General features: G+C 45.3%; 1 protein-coding gene across 3 annotated transcripts in view; it reads left to right on the top strand.

The window, feature by feature from the left end:
- The window catches only part of TDRD9 (tudor domain containing 9), a 90,639-nt gene that overhangs the window by 49,234 nt on the left and 24,942 nt on the right, over positions 1–16,463 (top strand). For all 3 annotated transcript variants that reach the window (XM_083517004.1, XM_083517005.1, XM_083517006.1), the window contains 8 exons: positions 1,470–1,554; positions 2,334–2,391; positions 7,997–8,101; positions 8,879–8,976; positions 11,508–11,639; positions 14,772–14,931; positions 15,373–15,436; positions 16,057–16,120. In XM_083517004.1, coding sequence (XP_083373130.1) covers positions 1,470–1,554; positions 2,334–2,391; positions 7,997–8,101; positions 8,879–8,976; positions 11,508–11,639; positions 14,772–14,931; positions 15,373–15,436; positions 16,057–16,120 — 766 coding nt within the window. The remainder of the gene's footprint in view (positions 1–1,469; positions 1,555–2,333; positions 2,392–7,996; positions 8,102–8,878; positions 8,977–11,507; positions 11,640–14,771; positions 14,932–15,372; positions 15,437–16,056; positions 16,121–16,463) is intronic.

The following is a 16,463-nucleotide window of genomic DNA, read 5'->3' as shown; positions in this document are numbered from 1 at the left end:
CAGCACCATTAACAAACTACAGTTCCCAATTCTGGGGGGTGGGTGGATGTGGTTTAAGTGCATGGTATTTGCACAGCCACATTTGATGAAGATAAGAGTTTGGTGTAATAGCACAGAAAGCTTAAGAGAGCCTATTTGGGGCAGCAGAAGGGTGAAAGAGAAACTATTACCCTACATGTTCTCTTTTACAACTGTGGGCCCCTTGTTTGTTGAATCCTGACAAGACAGAAGTACTGTTCTTGGGGGACAGGAGGCGGGCAGGTGTGGAGGATTCCCTGGTCCTGAATGGGGCAACTGTGCCCCTGAAGGACCAGGTGCGCAGCCTGGGAGTCATTTTGGACTTGCAGCTGTCCATGAAGGCACAGGTTAAATCTGTGTCCAGGGCAGAGTGGCTGGAGAAGCCCAGCCAGATGGGCGGGGTACAAATAATAAATTATTATTATTATTATTATTATTATTATTATTCACAGTAGGCGCGCAAATTGCACCCACTTTACTTGTGACGCAGCTTTATGTGCTTGGTGGCTGGCCGATAGCACACAAATTAAATGCATGCAAGGCAGCGAGCTTAAAAGCTCTTTCTGCACCTACTCTCCACCTGCCTTACCTTGTGTGGTCATCCGAGATCTTGCAAAGGCCTCCAGAGCCTGTGCGAGAGTTTCCCAGAGCCCAGTAAGCAAGGCAGAGACCTTGTAAATTCTGGAGAGGTCTTGCATGGCTCTGGAGGCCTTTGTGAGATCTCACACGGCCCCATGAGATCTTGCACAGGCTCTGGAAGGTAAGATTGCTTGTGCAGGGTTGGTTCCAGGGGACTGACTATATGTGATTTCGGCTTTACATGTTATCCCCCCCCCCCGAATAACCCCTGCACAAGATCCAGTTTTATTTACTGCCTTCTTGCAAAACATCAGGGTGATGCGTAGCAACATAAAAAACTGCAAAAGCAACACAGAGCAATCATTAAACCAACTTAAGAAAATGTTAAACAACTGCTTGGGCCCTTTTGTGGGAATAAAAAGTCTTTGAGAGATGCCTGGAAGTCAAAAGCAAGGATGCCTGCCAAATCTCTGCTGGAAATTTCCATACCATGGGACCAGCAGTGCCAGTGTGTGGTTGTGCCCTTCCATTGCTACTGGGGCCACTTCCAGAATGTCAGTATTTTGCCAGTGGGTTTCAGTTGTACGCGGTCAAATTTAGCTTGCACAGTTAAAGTGGGGTTGGTGTTCTTGTGCAACAAACTTATCTCCACCCCGCAGGACTTTCTGCACTAAGGCAGGTGGCAGCAAAGTGCGCTGGGATAAGGGTTCTTGAGGTGGTATAATACCAGTGCAAACAAATCACAGCGATAGCTTGGTAAACAGCGGGCATCGGATTACCTCCCTGCAAACTTTGTGAAAATATATAGAGATGAATGCTCAATAAGCAGGTGGTTTGGAAGAGCCGCAAGTTTCTCACATGTGTTTCCTTAGGTTGCAAGTATATCCGCTGCATTCCAGCGTCACCTTAGAAGAACAGAATAATGTGTTCTTGGCTCCAGTTCCTGGTTACCGAAAGGTGAGATTTTTGAACAATGGCTTCAGTAGTATTCACTCATAAATCTCTTTTTACATGCATCTCAAGGCTTATTTACAAACATGCTAAGATGCCCATGCCCAGTTTTTTTTAAAAAAATTAAAGTAGCTATTGCAGACCATCCATATGCAACCCATATAGTCTTCTCATCTAAATAGCTTGGGGCTAGGATACCTAAAACATTATCTATTCCCATAGACCTACCTGGACAGGAGGTCAGTTTCTGAGCCCCTTCTCCAGGTGCCTTATCCAAATAAGAAGCACCGGATGGCTGCTGGAGATGAGGACTTCTTGGGGGTGGCTTCTGGTTAGAAAATGTGCTTGCCTGGTGCCCACATTATTATGGTTCTTTGGGTGCCTGGTGAACACATTTTTATTTTCTCCCAGGGTTTGAAATTAATCTTTTGGCGCTGTTTATGCTTTTGCTTTTGCTGATGGTGTCTTTGTCTCTCTTTATATCTGTCATGGATGCTTTAGTTGAGATTCTTGTATTGAAAAGGGGTTGGACTAGTTAACCTTTGGGGGATCCCTTCCACCTCTAAAGTTCTATGATTCTACTTGGTCATATATGCTGTATTTAAATAACAGTAATAATTTTTGTTGTGATTATTTGCTTTCTTGTTTTTTTTAAGGCTTTTTAATATTAAGGCTAGTAAATTGTATTGTTGTTGAGCAGCCTTTAAATGCCGTTAATTAAATCAATCATGTAAATCATTAAATAAATAATTCCTTATTTCCTCTTTTTTAAAACCTTCATGTAGATCATTCTGTCTACAAACATTGCAGAGAGCTCTGTAACAGTTCCAGATGTCAAATATGGTAAGCATGTTTTGATGCATTATGGTCATAGGAATAAAAATAAATATTTGTATGTTCTGCTTTTCTTTTCTTCTAGCATTATTGATAAATCGGCATTTAAAACCCTTTGAGCTGCTTGCTTCAGAGTAACTTCTGAGCATAAGGTCCCTGGGTCCCTGTTTTACTTTGTAAGGCAGAATTGCTAAAGTATTTTTCTCCCTGTCTCGGAGCTCTCTCAAAGGCACATTTAAAACTAGGATGGAGTGTTCTCTGTGCCAAAAATTCAAATTCTGCCCCAAGGAAAAGTTTTATTTTGTTCAGAGAGAAAGTCAGGAAGAGGGAGTTATTTATGGCTTTTGGCAATAACTACTCACATTAAATTAGGCATATTATTTTAATTTACTGTGATTCATTCAATTTGCATAAAATCAAATGCACTTGCTTCGGGTACTAGTTTGGTAAGCACCAGAAAGGTAAAGAAGGGGGGAGGTTGTAGGACAGCGAAGTGGGGAGTAGCGTTTATTGTATTAATGCAGTGGTTAGGATGTGTTGAGTAGATGTAAGGAATCTCCTCACATATACAGAAGCCTGGCTTTTTGAGTCTTTTGCAGACAAGTTGCTTGCATTTTTTTACCATAGGGGCTAGAAACTTGAGCTTTTAAAAGTAGAGATTGACAGCTCTTGGCAAGCCAAATATTATAATGTAGCATGGAGTATAATGGTCACAAGGCAGAGGCCATTAGCCATACCAAACTTGTGCAGAAACCAGTGAAACGTACAACACTATTTTTAAAGTGTCAGCCTTCTGCAGCACTTTGATTCTTCCAGCTTCTGGGTTGTACACAAATTGCTCACACCAAAGAATGCTAAGCCAACCCAAGCTGGGTTCTTCAGTGCTTTTGCTTTCTGTGAAATTAAAGTGTGGTTTGTTTGTTTTTTAACTTTGGTAGCTTCAGCACTAGTTGTTTAGTCTGGAACTGCCATCCTTGGTTCGCTCGCTTTTCTTTAAATAGGGAAGTCAGGCAATATTGTTGGCAACCCAGTACATTCTAGTGTGTTCTATATTGTATCTGTGTTTCTCTTTCACATCTGATTTGCGGAGATTTTGTCCTCTTCAAATGGAATTGTCGCTCCAGCCTGTCAAATGAAGACTGCCAAACTTTTCAGCGCTACTGTACTGTTCAGTTGAAGGTTCCTCCCTTTGCCGTCTTCCCATGTCATTGCTTCCTGCCTAGTGGAGATATGGCATCGTTGACTCTCGTTTTATTGACTATGAGTATGCATGCCTTAATTATAGGTTTACTTGAATTACGTTTTCTTTTCTTTTTGAAGGAAAGCGAAGAAAACTTAACCAGGAATTGAAGAGCACACAGGCTGCTGAGAAAAGAGCAGACTAATTAAGTTGCAATTTAGTGCTTTAGTACCCTAATAATAATAATAATAATAAATTTATTTATACTCCGCCTATTTGGCTGGGTATCCCCAGCCACTCTGGGCGGCTTCCAACCGAATATTAAAAACAACACACACCAGACATTAAAAACTTCCCTAAACAGGGCCGCCCTCAGTTGTCTTTTAAAAGTAAAGTAGTTGTTTATTTCCTTGACATCTGCTGGGAGGGCGTTCCACAGGGCAGGCACCACTACCAAGAAGGCCCTCTACCTGGTTCCCTGTAACCTTACTTCTCGCAGCGAGGGAACCGCCATAAGGCTCTCGGCGCTGGACCTCAGTGTCTGGGCTGGATGATGGGGGTGGAGATGCTCCTTTTCCCTTGGAAAAGAAAGCAAGGGGAAGAAGCGTTGAAGAGGACCTTCTAACTAAAATTGCAGGGGATCTTATGTTGAATAAGAAGCATCACGAGTAAACATTACAACAAGCATCTTCACCACGGGGAAGGCGTTGCCTGATGACATGGCACCATATGAAGCACTATGTGATCTTTTAAAAGTCTGCTTTCAGCCAGTTGCAGAAAAATACGATCACACCAGCACGAAAGGGCTCTAACGTAGGAGAAGCCTTTGTGTTGAGGATGTGCGACCTTGCTCAAGAGCCGTAGGCATCAACTGGCCTAATCTGATAGGAGCATTGCTTTTTAAAAACCAACTCTTTCAAATGCTGTATTGCAGTGACGAATGTGTGTGTGTGTGTGTCGCTAGAGAGGAAACCTGCTTTGAGGCCCATAAAGTGTGAGCTGACTCTTGGCAGCAATGTGAAGCATCTAAACAATTATGCGGAGCGACACAAACGCAAGATCAAGACCTTCCGATTGGCACTAGCAGCTTCTCAACAAAAGGGAGCTCCCTGTCTTGTCCCTGCTAGGAGAGAAGGAGGCTTGTTTTCACATCCCGCTCTCCATCCTACCCCCCACCTCCTCGCAGGCACTTCCTTGATTTTGCCTGGTGGTTTGGTATTGCTGTTTTGTGACCTTTGCGCTGGCAGCAGCCCCAAGCTTAGCTGACAATATTCTCATGACCTCTGGTGGTAGCAGCAGCAGCAGCCATGAGGTAAGGAGGAGAATGTCTGTGCCCTTGTCTTAATCTATTCACAGTTGCTTGATTTTTTAAAAGGAGGACAGGCTTTTTCAGTGGGTAGTCAGAATCTTCTGCCTGCTGAAAGCGTATGTTTTAGAAATGATAGCTCCCTCCATTTTAAATCTGGTCTTCAGTTTAGCGGCGAAAAAAGGTATAACTTCTGCAATGGAGATTACCTCTTAAAAATGCAAGCAAAACCAAACACCAATATCTTTTTTTGGGGGGTGTGTGTGTGTGTAAAGTTTGCATCAGATTCAGACTGCGGCTACATATTTTAATTAATCACATGTTTATCCCATTCTTACGATTCTTCGGCCGGGATGTAAGAAGTCATCATTTTCTTTTCCGTCCTGCATTTATCCCATGCAACACTGCTTCAGTTCCACTTCAGTTCATCTTCTGCAAAAAGCGCATTACTCATTCTCCGCTGTGGCGAAATTACGTTCTTCCACTTCGTTCACTTGAGTGCAAAGGAAGCACAATGCAAATAAGGGGAAATCTAATTAATTAAATACTGTTTGCAGACTGAAAGCAACAGCAGTGAATGCAGATTGTATTCAGTGGAGTGATTTTCATTCTGGACGTGGGACGAATAAGCGAACATTGGCAGTTTCTGCTCCTGTTTCTGTTGGAATTCTCCATCTTTACTCTTCAGTGAGGCATATGTGCTTCTTATTCTCTGTCTCCTCTTACAATCCTCCCACAACAGCCCCGTGAGATGAATTAGAGAGTTACCCACATCTTTTTGCGTGTTCATTCTAAGTCAGGGGTTGGCATATTTTTTCAGCCGGGGGCCAGTCCACTGTCCCTCAGACCTTGTGGGGGACTGGACTATATTTGGGGGGGGGGAATGAATGAGGGATAATGAGCAACATGTAAGAGGGCTCCGGAGAGGGACTTCTTTAAATGGCAGCCGCTTGAGAGGGGCGCTCAGCCAACAGCGGCTCCGGTGTCTTGCGAGCGGCAGGGGCTGGAGGCGGCTGTGGCGATCACACAGGGCTCCCGGACATTTGGCGGTCTATTGACCCTGTGGCACCACTGTGATTGCTTTCTTCGCTGCCACCAACCCGTTTCTCCTCACGGGTACATACGGAGTCCAGTCAGTTGTTAACGTTAACAAATAATCAAGTTTATTTTTAGGCATGAACAAGCTTATGGTTTCAGTTAATTTTTCTTGGCAGTTTCTTAATCTTAGTTCCTTAACTGTCCTATTCGTTCCTAACAACTTCAAACTGATTATCCCAACTATCTATCTATCTGACTCCACCTAACAATTCCTCTCACAACACAACTCAACCAACCAACCCACAGACTATTCCTCCCTCCTCCTCCTTCAACTCCCAACTCTCAGCCAGTGTGGTGTAGTGGTTAAGAGCGGTAGTCACGTAATCTGGGAAACCGGGTTCGTGTCTCCGCTCCTCCACATGCAGCTGCTGGGTGACCTTGGGCCAGTCACACTTCTGTGAAGTCTCTCAGCCCCACTCACCTCACAGAGTGTTTGTTGTGGGGGAGGAAGGGAAAGGAGAATGTTAGTCACTTTGAGACTCCTGAAGGGGAGTGAAAGGCGGGATATCAAGTCCAAACTCTTCTTCTTCTTCTTCTAACTGTCACACAACTCCCCCTCTAACCCTAACTCCTCCTATCAGTTTCCACTGGCCAATCACATCACACTCATTTTAACCCTTTCCTTATGACCCACCTTGGAGGCAAACGCCACAGCGGCGGGATGATGAGCGGCTTGCAAAAGGGCTCTGGAGAGGGGCTGCTTTAAATGGCGACCGCTCGAGAGGGGTGCTCAGCCAACAGCGGCTCCTGTGTCTTGTGAGCAGCAGGGGCTGGTGGTGGGGGACGATGAGCAAGGCATGTAAGGGCTCCGGAGAGGGGCTGGCAGCAACAAAGCCCAGCCCCCTTCCTCCTCTAGGCAGGGTGGGGAGAAGCCAGGAGGAGGGAGGGAGGAGGCGCCGCTGCGTATGTGTGTGTAGGAAATGGTGCAACCCGAACAATCAGAATCAGATGCACGCCTATCCGCCTGGCGATTCCCGGACCGTTTGCGGGCTGGATCCAGAAGGCAATTGGGCCAGATGCGGCCCCCGGGCCTTGGTTTGCCGACCCAAGTTCTAAGTCATGGTTTGGCATAGCATTGCTTGCATTCTGGGCCAGTGACTGGCGAGAGCTTCATGTCTGCGTGGGATTTGAACCTGGGTCCCGTCTGTCCCACCCCCCCCCCCAGTTACCATCAAACTTTCTAACCCAGGGATTAGGCACCTGTGGACCTCCAGAAGTTGTTGGACTCTCACTCCCTTCATCCCCAGCCAGTCTGGCCCCAATGATCGGGGATGTTGGGGGCTGCAGACTCCTAGAACCATAGAATTTTAGAATTCTAGAGTTGGAAGGGACTCCAAGGGTCATCTAGTCCAGTGTTTCCCAACCTTGGGCCTCCAGCTGTTTTCGAACTACAATTCCCATCATCCCTGACCACTGGTCTTGCTAGCTGAGGATTATGGGAGTTGTAGTCCAAAAACAGCTGGAGGCCCAAGGTTGGGAAATGCTGATCTAGTCCAACGCCCTGCAATGCAGGAATCTCAGCTAGATCATACATGTCAGATGACCATCCAAGCTCTGCTTAAAAACCTCCAAAGAAGGAGAGTCCACCACATCTTGGGGGAGTCTGTTCCACTGCTGAACAGCTCTTGCCTTCATAAAGTTCTTTCTGATGCTTAGTCAGAATCTCTTTTCATGTAACTTGAATCATTTTGGGTCTTATCCTTTGGAGCAGGAGAAAACAAGCTTGCTCTGTCTTCCATGTGACAGCCCTTAGATATTTGAAGATGCTTATCATACCGTATTGGTCCGAATATAAGCCACACTTTCCCCCCCAAATTTCGACCATGAAAAGTTATGACTGCCTCCAGTTGAGCCAGGTTGAACACAGTTTCTTGTAATGCAACATGCCGTTTCAGAGCATCACTCCTCTGTTTTGCATAGTCTTTTCCTCTCTTTTGTGTGTGTTATCTTACATTAAACCAACATTTGCATTGCAGAAGCACAGTTTTATTCCCTAAACTTTGTTCATTCTTATTTATTCATTTTTGTAGTCATTGATTTCTGTTTGACCAAAAATCTTGTCTGTGATGAAGAGACCAACTATCAAAGCTTGAGGCTGTGCTGGGCTTCTAAAAGCAGCAGTAATCAGAGGAGAGGTAAGGATGATGCTGATGTAAAGTTATTATTATATTATTATTATTCATTTCGTTTGTATATCACTTTATATTTTAAAGACAAACTCTGAAAGTGGTTTACAACACATTAAACCATCAAATAAAACAATCCAGAATACAGTGGTACCTCGGGTTACATACGCTTCAGGTTACATACATTTCAGGTTACAGACTCCACTAACCCAGAAATATTACCTCAGGTTAAGAACTTTGCTTCAGGATGAGAACAGAAATCGTGCTCCAGCGGTGCAGCGGCAGCAGGAGGCCCCATTAGCTAAAGTGGTGCTTCAGGTTAAGAACAGTTTCAGGTTAAGTATGGACCTCCAGAACGAATTAAGTACTTAACCTGAGGTACCACTGTAAAACAAATCCTAGCTTCAAGGAGGATGCAGAACTACAGACCAGGGCGCAAAGAGGCTTGTTCTATAATGAAGTTTGCAGGGGTGGTAGAAATGTTGGTCATGGGGCGGATTTGTCTGATGGGTTTGGAAGGGCTCTATTCCCTTTTCTTTCTTTTTTTGCCCTTCCAAAGGCTGCAAAATTCAGGAAAGATCCCAAAAGGCCCCCAGTGTCTCCCTATTGCTGGTGCCTCTGTGGATGATTGATTCTTTAGTCCATTTTTGAGCATAAGGCTTAAATGAAAGCAAGCAGGCAGCATTTGTGGGATACGGCAAGCTCTCCTCTCAGGAGTAGTCACCGTTAAGGAAGTTTTAAGCTCAAACGTAACCAGTCAAATCAGCTTATGCCTTTTCTGTGAAGGTCGTGCTGGACGTGTTTCTAAAGGATACTGCTACAGGCTAGTGTACAAGGACTTCTGGGAAAATTGTATACCTGAGACCACCTTGCCTGAGATGATGGTAAGAATCACACACAATATAGGTATACCTGCCAATTTCAGTTTCTCTCAGTTCCTCGTTTTTCCAAATCTTATATTCCGTTCTCCACATTTCCGCAACAGTTTGTGAATTTCTTCCCACGAGAATCTGGCAGTAATTTGCTGCACAGCTTTCCCAATAAACACATTTTTGCATGCACTTTTGACTAATAAACACATTTTTGCAAACTGTTTCCTCCAGTATAGTGCATTTTGGTATTTGCATGTGTCAGAGCTGCTCTCAGATCCTAGCTCACAGAGGATCACGCTAGCCAGCGTTCACTTTATAAAAGTCTTTATTGAGTTACAGTTTCCATTTCCAAGCTGCTGCGTGCAGCTCTACGTCCTATAAGCTAGACCGGCGAAGCTCCGTCTGAGTCTCCGCCCCTTGTACACCAACTTAATACCCTAGCCTTACTCCACCTTTTCCGCCTGACTGTTCTCCTCTGGGTCCCTCTGCCCCCCGTGGTCTCTTCCTTCCTGGACTCTTCTGACGCTGACCCCCCGGACCCTCCTGTCTCCTTGCGTCGGGCTTTAGGACCTGGCTCCCTTTCTGGGCTGCTCACTGCGCCGCCTTCCGGTGCATTTGAACTTGGCGCGCGCGCCCATCCTTCCACTTTCCGCTCGACCGTTTCTTCGCTCTCCGATGGAGGTGTGGCCACTCCTGACTCATGCCCTCCCCCCTGCTGCGAGCTGCCAGAGCTCGATACCTGGCGCCTTTCCTCCCCACTGCGCTCTGTTGGTGACGCTGGCCCCGATTTCCAACTGCTGCCCTCTGAACCCTCTCTGGACCCTTCTTCCTGGGGTGTCCCCCTAAGCTCCCCCCTTGCTCTGGCCACTGGCGCTCCTTTCTGTGAATCTTCTGATTCACTGGACAGGCTCGGAGATCTCGGGTCGTCGTCGTCACTCATCTTTTCTTCGGACTCCTCCCCCTCGCTCTCTGTTTCCTCCCTTGCCCTCGCCTCTGCTCCTGAACCCCTGACAGCATGCTTATACACACTTTACTCAAATATAATGCATTTTTGTACACATTGTTTGGAGAAGCGCAAATTTTGAGGGATAGCTGTGTTTTGCTATGCATATTAGGTTGATAAGTGTGAACTGGGTGCTGTCCAATTAAAATGCAAGCAAAATCAATTTTCTAGACATGCCCTTTGAGTATGTGCCCTGGGTCTCGCAAGTGGGCTTCCTGACAAAACAATTCCTCACTTAGCTTGAGAAGGTTTCAATCTTCTGAGGAGGCACTGAACCCCAGTGGGGGACCATGTAGATGTCCAAGGAGCCACAGTTACAGGTGAGCAACCTGTCTCTCCTGCTTGCTATGTCTGTCAGGAGATTGATGGCTTGGTTTGTACATCGCTTCAAGCTGTAGTTAAGCTAAACTATGGTTCAAATCTAGATCTGACATCATGGGCACTTCACATTTTCTCTGCTGCTTCTGCTGCTACTTCCGGGAAACAAGTCATGGTCTGGCTTAATGTATTGTCCAAACCAGAACTCACATGTGTTTTCTCTCCAAGCAAACCACAAACAAGTAGCCAAGGTTTGTTCTTGTTTTTATTATGTATTTTGTGTTTCTTACCTTTTTTTAATGTGGTGAACTGCCCTGAGATCTACAGATGAAGGGCCGGTATACAAATTTAATAAATATACCGTATTTTTCGCTCCATAAGAATCACTTTTTTCCTCCTAAAAAGTAAGGGGAAATGTGTGTGCGTCTTATGGAGCGAATGGCGCCGTGCTGTTCCCCCTCCCGCTTCTCTGGAGGGGCGCTGCGCAGCTCTCCCTCTCTGCGCAGAGCCTGTCCTGGAAGCTTCTGTTCCTTCTCCAGGAAGGGGCGCTGCATAGTTCTCCCTCTCAGACAGGGAGAACTGCACAGCACCCCTTCAGCAAGGCGCCTGTACTGGCTTCTGTCTTAGCCGTGCGCCGCCTCTTCGGGCAGGGGAAGCCTTCATCCCGCTGCCCTGAAGAGGCTTGGCGCGGTTATCCCAGAAGCCAGAACAGCCACACGGTATCCCAGAAGCGAGATCCCTCTTGCTGTTCTGGCTTCTGGGATTCAGAATAATTTTTTCTTGTTTTCCTCCTCCCAAAACTAGGTGTGCCTTATGGTCTGGTGCGTCTTTTGGAGTGAAAAATACGGTATACAAAACGAAAGGTGCTTTCATGGCTTACTGTTTATTGGTTACTTGGAGAAAACAGACCACAAGGCCAGGTTTCTGCCGTAACGCTAAGCCGGGCCACGACTTATTCCTTGCAGCGTGGCAGAAGCGGAAGAGTAGCAAAGCACCCATGGCCTTAGCATGCACTTGCATTCTGCGCATTCATATTTAAGCATGGCTTCAAGTGATGTGTGAACACGGCCACTGTCAGGAGATTATTACTGTACCTCCTCCCCCCCCCCATATGATTTGCTCAGCCCAGAAAGTAAAGGCAAACATCTTTCCAGCCGCCCGCGAAGAGATTTGCAACACAGAATCACATTTGTCGTCACTGTGCTCTTACTCTTCCTTTCAGCGGCGCCCATTGGAAAGTACCGTGCTGAAGGTGAAGCTCCTCGACATGGGTGAACCGAGGGCCTTGCTAGCAACCGCTCTGTCTCCTCCCAGTATAAGCGATATTGAGCGCACCGTTCTGCATCTCAAGGAGGTTGGGCCCTTCTATTTATTTATTTTTAAAATAATATTTTTATTAAGTTTTCCATTTTAACAATCCAATCCAATCACATTAAATATTCCAAATTATACAAATATATATCATAAAGTCCAAATATTTTGCCAAATTATAATTTTTTTGTTGGGGGTTCCCATGCTTCAAGTTCAGTGGGGTCCAATCATCTCATATTTCTACTGCTTTGAGTGTCCACTAGTCCCATCTTTAAATCTTCTTGTTATTATCCTTCTTCTTTCATAGCCTCTGAGTTGTTTCCAGAGCTGAAATGAGCAATATTATGCTTCTGTGTGAACTTTGTATGACTCTCCCTCTTTTTTTCTCTTTTTTTGCAGCTGGTAAGTCTTTTATTTGCAGTATGTCCTCACATGCTGGTATTTATGCTGAATCCATCCAAAAGTCCTTCTCGGTTGGCAGACGCCATCTTTTCTCAGTTCTGATGAAATAGAATCTAGGCGTTTGCTCATGGGCCCTTCTATTTTGATATATCAAACCTCAGAAACAGGGAACACTTCCCCAGGAGGCATCCGCTATCCCTCAGCCACGCCCTTCTCTGGGCCCAAGTGTTTTTGCCTGGCTTCAGCGGGCAAGATTCACCTAATGTGCCCCTCCAGCAGAAGCTCTCTGCAAGGACTTCCCTTGCGCAACAGGGCATCCTCTCCTCTCCCCACATGCCTGTCGGGATTCACAGAATGCTGTGTGAGATAGTAAGTCTGCAGGCTTAAGTTGCTAGCTGATGCAACTGGCAGATGCAATCAGCCTGCAATACTTTCTATGGAAGTGCTGGGTCAGAACGACTCAGCAGTAATGTGCTGACAGGTGATTGGCTGTCAGCGGTTTAAAAGGGAAACCTGTCCAGCAGTAAAGGTGGTGATGTAGAGGAGTGTGGTCCAAGAGAGAGAGAGAGATAGAAAGGTCTTCCTATTTGCCTTAAGGTGCAGCCAGGTACTCTGTTGGACTGTATGAGCTACTCGTGTATTATAGCCTGTAGATTATTGTGTGTGTGTGTGTGTGTGTGTGTGTGTGTGTGTAGATTATACAATAATCTACAGGCTATAATACACGATCAGTTTATACAGTCCAACAGAGTACCTGGCTGCACCTTAAGGCAAATAGGCATGCATATATATATATATATATATATATATATATATGCAGGTTTTGGTGTCTTCGGGTGTCTTCCCGTGTAAGAGTTGGGGTGTCTAGGCGACGTTTCGACGAGGTCTCACTCGTCATCTTCAGGCTGGTGCTTTCGGCTTCTTGTTACTGGAACAGAGACAACTGAGAACTCAAACACTGAGATCCTGCTCTGTTCCAGTAACAAGAAGCCGAAAGCACCAGCCTGAAGATGACGAGTGAGACCTCGTCGAAACGTCGCCTAGACACCCCAACTCTTACACGGGAAGACACCCGAAGACACCAAAACCTGCATTCCTGTACCCGTGAAAATCTACGAAAGCATATATATATATATATATATATATGGTAAAGGGACCCCGACCGTTAGATCCAGTTGCAGACGACTCTGGGGTTGCGGCACTCATATTGCTTTACTGGCCGAGGTAGCCGGCGTACAGCTTCCGGGTCGAGTGGCCAGCATGACTAAGCCACTTCTGGCAAACCAGAGCAGCGCACGGAAACACTGTTTACCTTCCCGCCGGAGCGGTACCTATTTATCTACTTGCACTTTGAGGTGCTTTCGAACTGCTAGGTTGGCAGGAGCAGGGACCGAGCAACGGGAGCTCACCCCGTCATGGGGATTTGAACCACCAACCTTCTGATCAGCAAGTCCTAGGCTCTGTGGTTTAACCCACGGTGCCACCTGCGTCCCACAATATATATATAGCTCACAATAAATATACTGCACTGCACCGAAGAACCTGGAACTCTGAGCATTTCTGCTAAAGTGCCGCGGAGGATTCACGACAGTGCCCCCTGGAATTGGCTCTGGGGTGGGGGTTGGAATAACTCCTGGAGCAGCATGTGGGGGAAGGATTGTTCCGGTGTAAAGGTCATAACACCATGATGTTGAATGGTACCCCATGTCTCCATGAACCAAACGCTTCTTGCTTGTTTGGATTCAGGCGTGTCGGTATGTAGAATGTAGTCTGCTGTACAAAGGTGAAATTTATATTAGCTGCTGTGCCCACTTTTGCCTCTGGCATGTGCCCCCCAGAAGGCAATGTGGCCCTTAGTCTGAGAATACTTTCCCACCCATGTGCTAATTGGTTGAAAAAACTCTTTTTTTTTTTTGTTGTACATGCTCAAATAGTACAGTGGTACCTTGGTTTACGAACAGCCCTATTTACGAACGATTCGGTTTACGAACTCCGCAAAACCAGAAGTAGTGTCCTGGTTTGTGAACTTTACCTTGATCTATGAATGGAATCCAAACAGTGGAAGGGCACTGGCGGCGGGAGGCCACATTAGGGAAAGCGCACCTCAGTTTAAGAACGGTTTCAGTTTAAGAACGGAATTCTGGAACAGACTAAGTTCGTAAACCAAGGTACCACTGTATTGTTTTTAACATTGACAACTGCAAAAGCAGGCATAAGGAAGAAGAACATGGTGAGCAGAGCACTTTTATTTTCTTCTGACTGAAAACTTTTGTTTCTGACTGTTACTGAATTTTACAGTATTGTTGCATTATCTTTTAGATTTTTAAAACTAATTATTGTTGTTGATGATATTATTATTATTAATTGATTGGATTTATATACCGCCCTATACCCAGAGGTCTCAGGGTGGTTCACATAAAAAGATCACAGTAATGGTGGTTCTTTTAAAAAAAGTACGCCGTGTGCCACTCTGAGACCTCAGGGAGGAACACAACCACATGCACCACACCATTGTAAAATGGATGAAGCACTCAATAAGTATTGAAGTTATCAGAAGACGAGGCCAACATGTCCTGGAGGAGGTCATATTCCCTCTTAATTCATCAGTTGTATGTGGGTTTGGACGGATACAATAGCGCAGGCCTGACATTAATAAGTATTTGCAGGTTTGGAATATATATTTTGGGGGATTCTTAATTTTAGCCTTGAGCTTCGTGACTGTTGGCAAATCAGTTTCCCATTAACATCTATCTTTGCTTGCGTTTTGGTATAGATAGGAGCACTTGCTGTCCATTCAGAAGCAAAAAACCCTTATGATGGTGAGCTGACCTTCCTAGGCAGGGTGTTGGCACAGCTACCCGTGAACCAGCACCTTGGCAAACTAATGGTTCTTGGCCACGTTTTTGGGTGCCTGGAAGAATGCATTATAATAGGTAAGTTGGATAACAGAGTAAGTATAGTTAATGCCTTAAGCTGGAAGTTGCATACCTAGGTTTTCCTGGTATCCTCAATATTCATGGTGCTTTAAAAATCATGGTGCTTTTTAAAAATTTTAAGTAATGTAGTTGTCCAAAGGAGCTTACAGAAGGGTTTCCCAAACTTGGGTTGCCAGCTGTTTTTGGTGTTCATTGTTGTATTTTAGTGTTCTGTTGGAAGCTGCCCAGAGTGGCTGGGGAAACCCAGCCAGATGGGCGGGGTATAAATAATAAATAATAATAATTGTTATTATTATTACAACTCCCATAATCCCTAACTAGCAGGATCAGTGGTCAGGGATGACGTGGAAGTAAAATTTGGATCCTAGACCTCTTTTTGTGAAGGAGAGGTGGGGTACACTTTTTAGAATTAAACCCATTTCTTTTTCTTTGTTTCAGCTGCTGCCCTCTCTTTGAACAACTTCTTTGTAATACCTTTTAGGCAGCATCTTGATGGATACAGGTATTTTCCCATGGGCTGTCATTTGATTTTTTTAAAAAAGAAAATTTCAGTGGGTCAGCCAGTGAATTCTACATAAACTTGCATAGAAATACAAAAATAGTTGGAAGAAAACGGCACACTTGCTTTGTTTTCAGATGATGTATGTTAGCATTGCATGAGGTGGATGAATCCCTTCTGTTTGAAGGTTGGTGGGCAGGGGAACAGAATATCTATTATATGAACTAAGGGGGGGGAGTGCTAGGAAATTGGTGTGTTTGGACCTGTTACGCCAAAAAAAAGATGAAGTCGCACCAAAGTTATATTTTGATCTGCCATCTTGTGTGTCTTCACCTATTTTCCATTTTGGCTGAAGAAAAGCATTTAAAACTTGGCAGTTTAGGCTGCAACCCTGAACATAATTTCCTTGCAGCTAAATCTGTTGCAGTGGATCTTCTTTCTGAACGGACGTTACTTAATTTGCTGTTTTATTTTATCAGAACCGGTACTTGCATACAGGTGTTCCTTTGGTGTTTCAGAGGCAGTAGCCAAAAACGTATTTAAAAAAGTAACAGTGTTGTAAAACTGTAAATCGTGACAGCTGCTCTTTAACTTTATAACAATTTGCGGTGAATTGTTTACAGGAATAAACGGCATTTTTCTGGGAATAGCAAGAGTGACTGTATTGCGCTTCTGGATGCCTTTAAGGTAACTTTTCCCCCACTACCCGCAAATTATGTTCCCATTTTCTACTAACAACTGGTGTCACCATGGGGGGGGGGGAGCAAACATTTTGGTACCATCTCTACACTGTGCAGTGGGACCGCCACTTAGTTGGGGGGGGGCCTTGCTTCCAGGGGTCTACACACAAAGGTGAAATCAGGAACCTCTGGAACGGTTTCCCGCCCCCCATAAGGCAGAGGGCTACTTACTGGAATCTAGGAAGGCCCCTTCCCAGGAAGCGAGTAGGCGCCTTTCTTACTGGCCTCTGGGATGTTCCCAGAGCCCTCTCACCTCCTTCCCAGATGCTGGGGTACGGAAGGCAACGCCT

The sequence above is a fragment of the Podarcis liolepis genome (assembly GCF_965112155.1).
Source record: "Podarcis liolepis genome assembly, chromosome: 1".
Classification (NCBI taxonomy): Eukaryota; Metazoa; Chordata; class Lepidosauria; order Squamata; family Lacertidae; genus Podarcis; species Podarcis liolepis.
The sequence above is the reverse complement of the archived record's forward strand: the minus strand, read 5'-3'. Positions and strand labels throughout refer to the sequence as shown.